Raw genomic sequence first — 9,718 nt, forward strand, 5'->3', positions numbered from 1 at the left:
CCCGCTTTACTTTCAAACCTTCAAACCTCCAGCAGTAATTCTCATGCTTCTAGTCTTCTGTACTTACCATTTCCCCTATTCGTGCTTTTGGCAAACTTCTCACCTTCAGAGTTCGCGCTCATCTGTGGTGTCATCCTGACAGCCAAAGCTCTGGTCCCACGTTCCTCCTGTCTTCTGCACATACCCCCACTGGCTGGCACTGCACTGTCTTTGGTAGTGGGGGCCAGTAGTCTCCCCACTAAAGTGACCATTCTCACATAGCTTATCACACTGATGGGCTGATAAGCAATTAAAAAGCAGTTGCTAAAAGAGATGACTGAGAAACTATGCCCAACATGGACGGAAGGTTTTATCCCTTTGTTATACCCATTCATCCCTTTGATACCTATTTTCTATCCTACAAGAAAGTCTCAAAATCATTTCTCATGTTCCTCTCCATTTATCTAAAATCAATGTCAACAAAAACTAATGTTTTCTCCCCAATGATTCTAAAACATAACTCTTCTTTCCAGTAATTCCAAATCTCAGAAACATTAAGCTCAAACATCAGTGCATTTATCCCCCTAGTCAGTCCACACCAAGCTCCAATTTGAATTCTAACAGGCAATTTTCCTTGTTGCCAACTTCTCCTAAAAAGCTGAGTGACTACAGGAATATTTTGGATTCCATTCTTCTTCTGGGAATATCTACCTCTCTGTGTCTTCTTCCTTTTCCAGTGCTCTGGTCAGAAAAGCCTTGGAGTCATCCTTGATGCTTCCTTTGCTCTCCCACCTATAGCCGAACCATTCGCAGACTGTCTGAGCACAAACATCAAAATACTTCCAGAATCTGACCACCTTCCACAACCTTTACTGCTACCATTCCAGTCCAAGGCATCACCGTCTCCTGCCCAGATAACAGTAAATGCCCTCTCTGCTTCTACCTTTGTCTACCTAAAGCCTATTTCCTATACAGTAACTAGTGTAAACCTTCTAAAATTAGGGTAATCATACAATGTATTGTCCAAACCAGATCATGACTGAGCATTAAGGGGAAACTATTAATAATTACACATAGTCAATCCATCTAAAATGGAAGTCAGATCATATTCTTTGTATGCCCAACAACTGCCAATGGCTTCTTAGCCCCAATAAAGGCCAAACTCTTAAATGGTTTCTAAGGCCTGACAGAAATGTGATAGGAGGGAGAGAGGGAGGGGCACTCCTACCTCACCTCTATCACTTTCTCCCTCTGAACTTGCCCTGGTGTCTACTTGGAATGCTCGGCCCCGATAACTGGACAGCTCCTTTAGTGATGACTCAAATAGCCTATAGAAGCCTTCCCTCAACAATTTACCCAAAAATAAATTAGCAATTCCTTTCACCCTCATCCTGCTTTATTCCTTCTGTAGAAGTAATCACACATTACTTATTGCCTCTTTTTTTCCTGGGATTCAACTCCGTAATAGCAGGAACTTTTCATTCATTGCTGTCTGTATCGCTGGCACCTAAAACAGTGCCTGGTACATAATAAACTGCTGGGTGAATATATTTATATACTTGTCTTTAATATTATTTTCAAATCTCAAAAGAAAAAAACAGACTACTTGCAGTGATCAGGAGCCATTTATAACTGAGAGTATCCCAAAACTGGCCTTTATGACCTGGGAAAGAAGTGCCATATTTATTTGGCTGGTGAGCTCTCTGCCTAGGACAGACTGATGGGCCTTTCTTGACCTACTCTCCTGACACTGGGCGGTTGCTAATCAATACAAAAGGCCAGAATGGGATTGTAACCTGGTTTGCCTCAGGGATCTGGGAACTGGTAATCTACAGGAGAGAAGCCAGCCTTCGTACTAGCTGGACCTTGGGGCTGCCCAAGGTTCTGGTATTTGAGCAGGAGGGCTGATTTGGTTTGCTATCAGCAGATTTCTCTCTTACTTGGTTAAGGATCATCAGTAACCCAAGGAGAGATTTTGGAGGGGAAGTTCTAAGGTCTCACAGAGTGGCAGGAGCCGTCTGTACTTCTCATTTTCCTTAAACACACCGGACTGGATGACAGTTTTACTCTTGGAGAGCACCTGGTAGGTATTAAATGTCTTGGTTCTTAAATATGCATGTGACTGACAATCCAGTTACTGCTACAATGCTATATATGACACACTACCTGTCAGAGTGTTGACATAAAGCAGATGAGTCCTCAGGGTTCAGGTATCAAAGGCACCAATGCCACCAGTGTCTCACTATAAAGTGTCCTTTCTAAACAGCTGAGACCCAAGAACTCTGTTACAGTGAAGCTCCTTTGCATGAACAGGGGATCTAATTTCTACTCTGGCCCACTCATCACATAGGAATATTAAGCTCATATAGAAGAAAACTTCGGCTTTTGTATGTTTTTTGAAGTCTTTCAAGCTTATTTTTTTTTAAAGAAAAAAAGAGGGTAAAAATGCTATTCAATAAGAACAAATATTTTAAGTTAAAATCTACAGACTTGCTAGCTAAGGAAGAGGAAGGAAAGTGGGAGGAGGAGAAAGACAGTCATGGAGGAAAGAAGCAATATAACCAGAAACTGCAGGCACAAAGGTTAGAAGACAGAGAAAGAGAGTCAGGGGGCGCACAGGAGGAGTGGGGAAAGAATTCTGACCAGACAGACCCCGGTGGGCCCCCTCTGTTGGGGAAGGGGCACCATTTCTGTTCTCTAGCTTCAAACACTAAAACAGGGGACCTTATTGTGCTCCCTGAACTCTCTGAAACTAGTTATTAGGTTGAGCCACAAGCAATTGCCTATATTTGACTACTTCTGAATTATAAAACCAGAATTTTAATGTGCATTTTTCTTGGCAGAAGGTGCAAGCTTTCATTAGATTGTCAAAGCAACTGTGCTTTCTTCCTCCAGGAAGACTCCACTTTGAGAAGATCTGGCAGGGACGTTACGACACACACAACAGCAACAACACTTAGTGGGGATGGGGATGAAGAAAAAGTTGAGCCTTAGCTATTACAGCCCTCCACTCCCCCCATCAGTATATTTAAATTTTCAATTTATACACACAATAACAACATACAGACTTGTAGGTTTCTGGGAACAGCAAAATGAAATCTCTACTTGCCTGTTACAAATAACCAGCTTTACTTGGGTAGCATTTACCATGCCATGTCTAATCTTCCACTATTAAAAAAAGGGAGGGGGGCAATAGACATTGTTTTCAAAAGAGTGACTGTGCATATTCCCTAAAACAAAGTCAGAAAACTCCTATCTCATAGAAAGGAGGCTCCTCAGAATATCCTCATCAAAACTATGAGAACATGCTATGAGAAAACCTCACTTCATCAAAACTCCAATCCCACAGACCCAACCAAATATAAGCCAAAAGCACCCCCCACCCAATATTTCTACTATTTCCAACGGAAGCTTCCCGCTTCACTTGCTCCCAGAATTCCAAACTCTGTTAACCATCCATCTCACACTGACTGTTCCTTCCTGGTGTCCTCTGCGCATTCTTTGCATAACCAGCTAAGTGCACCGGGTCCTGTTAACATCCCTTTCACTGACATTTGGTATATAGCTGTTCCCCTTCCCAGCCCCTAACTCCTTCTGTAGAGGGAACCACTTGGCTGACCTTTCCGCTCTCCCCTTTATTCTCCAAAACGCACTCTTCCTTCCTGTCCTCCTTTCACTTCAATACCTGCTGTCACCTCTCCTCCATTCTTTCCCCACTCAATGGCTCGGTTTTCTCTACCCCGCCGCCCACACAAGCTCCCTCTTCCTTCTCACTTGAGGGAACTGATTGGCTTAAGCTGCCTGAATCAGGCAGTCACAGGGAGACACAAAGGTCGCGGTCTCCCTAACCCACCTTTTCACGGTCCACCTCTGCCTCCTTACCTTTACACCCCCATACCCCCACCCTCATGTCCAGCAATGAACACTACAAGTAATATGATTCATTACCACTAAATAATTTCTTCAAAGGACAAAGACATGACCCAGAAATCTTCAAGAGAGGAGGCAAAAATAACTTGGTTACAGAAGTAAATCGGGGTGGGGTGTGTGTGGAATCAGCAGAGATGAAAGTACCGTTAGACTTAGTGTTTCCAAAAGAGTCTCCCTAAGAACAAAGACACGCTGGCTCACCGGTGTATTTCCAAGAGCCTGCGCGCAATGGATGCAGAACGCTGGTATTTAAACGAGCCAAAGGACAGGCGAATGAATGGACGCACCGAGCCCCGCACGGTGCCTGGCACGCAGCGGCAGCTCAGGCAGGAAGCGGCTGCCGCGGGAGCTCGGGGAGAGGCGCGCTGCGGAGGGCGCGGCTGGGGAGGTCGAGGCGCGGCCCGCACATCGGCGGGGACGGGGGCCTGCCCGGGAAGGCAGCCCCCCAGTGCTCCCTCCCCGCGCCCCCGCCGCCCCGCACCTTGGTGTCCACGTCGGCCAGGCAGTCCCTGCGGAACTGATCGAAGAGCCCCTGGCTCTTGAGGTGGTTCACGATCATGGCCACGAGCTGCGGATCCCCGGCGCCCGCCCCCGTGCCGCCAGCCCCACCCGCGCCCGGGCCGGCCCCGGGGCCCGGCGGCGGCGGCGGCGGCTGCGGCTGCGGCGGGGGCGGCGGCGGCGCGGGAGGCGGCGGCTGCGGCTGCGGGTTGGTGGCCATGGCGGCCTGGGCCGGGAGGGCGCAGGCCCGGGCGAGCGGGCGCTCCTGGGAGGCGGCGGCTGCACCGGTCCCGCCGCCCGTGGGAAGCCAACGGGATGTTGTTACGGAACCAGAGGACGCAGAGCAACCCCGGAAGCGAAAGGGAACCGGAGGAAGGGAGGAAAAGGCGGTGACAACGGCAAAGAAGGCCTGGCGACGGGGGCCGCGAGGGGCCAGTTCCGGCCGCGGCCGGTCGCGGGCGCCCTCGTGAGGCCTGGCTGCGGCGGAAGCGGCGGCGAGAAGGCGGAGTGGGCGGCGGGCGGCGGGCGGCGGGCGGCGGAGTCCGGCAGGACCCAGGTCTGGAGTGCGGAACGACTGTGTGTTCGATGCCCGCGACTCCCGGGCCGAGGCCGACTGGGCGCCTGCTTGGAGCCGGCCTTGGCGGGGAACGGGACGTAGCCCGGTGGCCTCCGCGGGGGCGTTTACGCCTGACGCCCTCGCTCCAGTCCACCGACCAGTCACGCTCCATAGACCTTTGTAATGCGAAACTTGAATGGAACCGCTTTTCCGACCGTCTTCGTTGCCTGCCTTTGGTCGGACCACTTTATTACAAGCAGGTAGCTCCCAGGGCCTCCTGGCCTCACCCCAGGCCTCAGACAACCCCGTTACTGTCCCAGTGAGCCCGGGTCTAGAACCCAATCCCTCCAGCGCCTTCCTGCCCGTGAAACAAACCCACAGGCTTTTCGTATTAAGGGTTTTGCTACTGATTACTTTGCTAGTAACAGGTAACTGCTTGTATAACACGTGCTAGGCATGGTGTTAAGAGCTTTTTACATGCATTTCTTAAGTCCTTGAACAGCAGTAAATTAGGTCTTACTATACTCATCAATTTGCAAATCAGGAAACTGAGGCCCGTTTAAATAAATTGTCCAAGTCTACACATAAAACCAATCACCTGATTCTGGACTGGGTTATCTTTAAAATTGGTACACAATCAAAACAATATAAGTCTTACAAATTTTCATAATTACTATATAGAATGTAAAATGTTTGGGAAAATGCATCTTTTTGGATATTGTGGCTTTTAAAAATTCATATGCCTGTAGAATATGTTTTACTGCTAGAAGGAGAAGTGTTAAGCATCCATTTTATTCCTCTGTCTAGCCTTTATATTGGTATGTCCTGAGAAACTTCATATAGAGAAGTGCTGTACCTGGGACTCGGGTTTTATTGCAGCAATGTCACTCAATTCTTGATCTCAAAGTAGATTTGATGACTTATGAGTTTGTTAGGAATGTTAGGAAGATAGACATGGGCAGCTGGGGAAAGAAGAGGTAAGTTCAAAGAAAAAAACCCACCCAAACTCTGCCCACTTTGGGGGGGTCCCACGTGGAGATGACACAGGCTTTGCAGGGAGGTAACTTTCCTGCCCCTGGGGACCAGGCCAAACCGGTCACAAACAGATCCCAATGTAGGCACAATTGACCAGAACTGAGAACTGCCCAAACCACACCTTGTCCTGGGAAAGGACATGCTCACGGAGAGGGAGGCTATAGAGATGCACCTGTAAATCAAATAACCCCACCTTGCCAAAGAGGTGCTTCCTAGACAGAATGTACTGTAAAGGCCTGCCACTGAAGGGATAGGTGCCTTTGTCTACATTGACTCTGGCCCGCTGCTACCTTGGAGTGTATTCAAATAAACTTTCAGTCTGCTTCGCTATTGTATCTCTGCCTTTACATTCTTGGTTATAGTGGGGAGAAGGACCGAGGAGAAGAGACTCAGCCCAGTAACAAGGTGACTATTCAGTTAGGCCCTCCTTCAATTTTGTTGAAAGCAAAGAACGCAAAACCACCTGACTTGCCAAAGGGTTTGTTCACCTAGCCCTCATTCTTCCAGTTTTTCAGTTTCTGGAAAAATAACAAATAGGCTTCATCAAGACATCAAATGACTATGAGTTAGACCTGTTTTTTGTTTTTTGTTTCCTTTCAATGATGTATACCTTGTATAACCTAATATGCTCAAAGTTTGGGGAAACCTAACATTGTTCATTTTCCTAGTTTTGGAAAAAAATATATTTTTGGTGGTCAGGTGGTTCAGTTTCATTTCTGTTAAAACTTGGCAGCTAATGATATAGTTCATTCAGGTTGAAACTGTCAAATATGGAAAATGTTTGTCATATAACCCAATTAACAGGACTGTTGTGATCATCAAACTAGCCAAATCAGCTTTACTTTCCATCAGAAACAGTTAAACTTCTTTGTTCATGCATTCCGAGGAGTACAATGAAGACTGCAGAGAGGAAAAGTTATGGAATGAGTGTTAAAAGATGTATTACTAAAAGCAATCACAATTAAAATGGTGTAAGACATCATTATTTTACCCATTTTCAATATTAGTTATGAAAACAAGATGAGAATATGACATTTCCCTTTCATTATTGACAATGCAATACAACATGTGGCTAAATGTATAATTTATTAACTGTAGTATGCTAAGAGTCATGTCATTTCTTTGGTATATATGGATGTGCATATCAAATTTATTCAGCTTTTTGGGAATTATTAAGTAAGAATCATCCATAAAAAATTAGCAAAACTCCATAAAGTTAATTAGGCATAATGATCAACTTTAAAAAAATAAACGATAAGGTAATTGCTGCTAAAAATGAATTGGCTTAGTGGCTAGTAAATAATTTTGTTCTATTTCTAAAATGTAATAAAGTGAGAATTGATTATAATTTTAATAGATAATTTACAGTGGAATTTATAAAATGTATGTTAACTGTCTTATTGAATAATGTACACTGAATCTAAAAGAAATAACATTTGTCCATGGGTTCAAATTACACTGGGTACACACATACTTCATATAGTGTAACCTGAACAATTTTGTAGCCTTGCAAAACATTCTAGTTACATTCAAAAGAATCAGGGTCACTAATGTGTACTGCTTTCATTGTTCAAAGTACTTTTCTTTCCATTGAAGACAAGTCTTAGGGATGAATATTGTGAATGCCTGGGGAAAGCAGCATACATTTAAATCTTAAAAAAAAAGTCTGTTTTAAGCAGTCATTATTTCTTACTAAAGACCTCTGCTTTGCATTCTCTTCCATCTCTTTAAAAACAGTAATATAACTTTTGACAATAGTGAGGGTACATGATCTCCTGGCGAGGTCTTAAAAAAATTGCCATTGCTCCCTACCAAACTGTATGTATGGCTGAATTCAGAACATTCCAGCAAGGATCATACTTTCTCCCTGAACATGACTGAGTTCTTTTGTTTCCTAAGTCTGATGCTTAGGTGATGGTTACACTTACTTTACAAACACTTTGGGAATGAGGGGGGCCTTGGTGGGTTACTATGGCAGTATTCCTGGTAGCTGTTTGTATCCTGGGATATGAGATTTCTGGCAGGTGTTGGCTCTTGTGACCCTCTTTTCTGCAGTCCAGCCTTCTCCATCTGCCACCCTAACCCAGTCCTCCAAACCCTGTTTCTCGGGGCTAATCCAGTGAAAGTCAAAAATCAATTAATGACACGATGATGTAAGTCAGGGAGCCCATCTGCTTATCAGGCAGAGTTGTTTGTTTCCTGTCCCTCCATTCCCACGGCATCCCCGTACCAAACCAGGCCCTAGACCTTGCCTTTCATAAAAAGCCAATGATTATAATTTCCTAGATGATTCCATCAACCCAAAGCCCAATTGAAACCTTCAAAGTTCACTTTTTCAACGATAACAGCACATTCTTAGGGGAGGTTCCAAGCATCTGATCAACATTTTGTAAGAGGAGGGGAGAGGAGATGTATTATTTGGTTTTCTAATTTTCTGCTGCAGTATAAAAGCTGATGAAGGTGGAGATGGTGGTGTTAAAAAGAAAAACACAGGCCCAACGTGGGGTTACTTCTGTGCCAAGTCATACAACTGGGGCTTAACGTCCAACGGAATTGCAGTTTCAGCCTCTTGCTGGAGTGGAATTTTAAACCAATCTATTTGGATTTCCTGATCACTAGTGAGGTGAGACCCCCTGCTCCTCCAAACAGAGTGACCTTACTAGAAACCATCCCTAATCTCTTCTTCCGCTAATAACTTATTACCCCACCCTCTTGGTTTTTCCTATAAAGTCTTAACATTTTGTACACCTTCTCGGGCCATTTCTCTGCCTGCCAGGTGGATGCTGCTCAGTTGGTGAGTGATGTAATAAAACCAATTAGATCTTCAGGTTTGCTTGGTTGCATTTTGTTTTTTAACAGTGGTTAGGCAGGGCATTAGAAAATGCTAGTGTGAGAAGGGGGAAGTTGCATTTTCTCCTGAAGGAACTTGAAATAACTGCCACTTGCTCTGGAGTCAGGATACAGAGATGAGGGTGGCACGGGGATGGTAAGGTGGAGAGGGAGAGGGGTGGTTTCAGGACATTTGGTAGAGACTGGAACCTCCTCATTCCCTGACAGTCTGGAAGTGCCTAGGAGGAGGGGTGCTTAGAAAACGGTGGCTGTGGGGGCAAGTGTTCGCTGGAAGAGCTACCGAGTCCCAGCTGGTCAGAAAATGGGAGATGGGCCTGGTACAGCAAGGTAGCTGTTAGGGCAACAGCAGCAGGGCTGGTATGTCGGGGCAGGAAATCCAGAGGAGAAAAACCATGATGGGGAGGCGGGGGAGGGGCGGGAGGGGCGGGAAACTCTGATAAGGGGGTCACATCTGTCACCTAGTTATTCATACATTATGCGATAGGAGACGCCTGTGTAGGTAATCAGGAAGATTAGCAGAGATTCTCTTTGTAGCTCCAGGAGGAGGGGGTTTCCCGCCTGAGGCAAGTTCTCTGTGAATTTGATGAGACTGAATAAAGGCAAGGGCAAGAAGCTAGGGTCAAGGGGGTTATTCTCACTGAGGTCACAGACAGCTCGGTACATGCTGGCTTGAACGTGCTCCCCAGGCCAGCCACAGGTTCTGCTCCCCAGCACCAGCCTATTTCTCCAGGAGCACCAGGGCTTCGCGGCTCCCTCCCCACTCTCCGGGCGGTGCACCAAGCTCCCTGCTCCCACGCTCCCGGGGGCTCCTGGATCACCTCTGTGGGTGGGTCTCTGGGGACTGGTGGACACCCAACCAATTACATACCA

General features: G+C 46.2%; 1 protein-coding gene across 5 annotated transcripts in view; it reads right to left on the bottom strand.

Moving 5' to 3' along the window:
• BOD1L1 (biorientation of chromosomes in cell division 1 like 1) overlaps positions 1-4,813 on the bottom strand; it is a 56,933-nt gene extending 52,120 nt beyond the window's left edge. For 2 of the 5 annotated variants that reach the window (XM_057502108.1, XM_057502109.1), the window contains exon 1: positions 4,391-4,813. In XM_057502108.1, coding sequence (XP_057358091.1) covers positions 4,391-4,627 — 237 coding nt within the window. In that variant the 5' untranslated portion in view covers positions 4,628-4,813. The remainder of the gene's footprint in view (positions 1-4,390) is intronic. The other 3 variants (XM_057502106.1, XM_057502107.1, XM_057502105.1) reach the window with 3 other exon arrangements.
• Between the last annotated feature and the right edge of the window lie 4,905 nt (positions 4,814-9,718).

Source organism: Manis pentadactyla, chromosome 5 (assembly GCF_030020395.1).
Source record: "Manis pentadactyla isolate mManPen7 chromosome 5, mManPen7.hap1, whole genome shotgun sequence".
Taxonomy (NCBI): Eukaryota; Metazoa; Chordata; class Mammalia; order Pholidota; family Manidae; genus Manis; species Manis pentadactyla.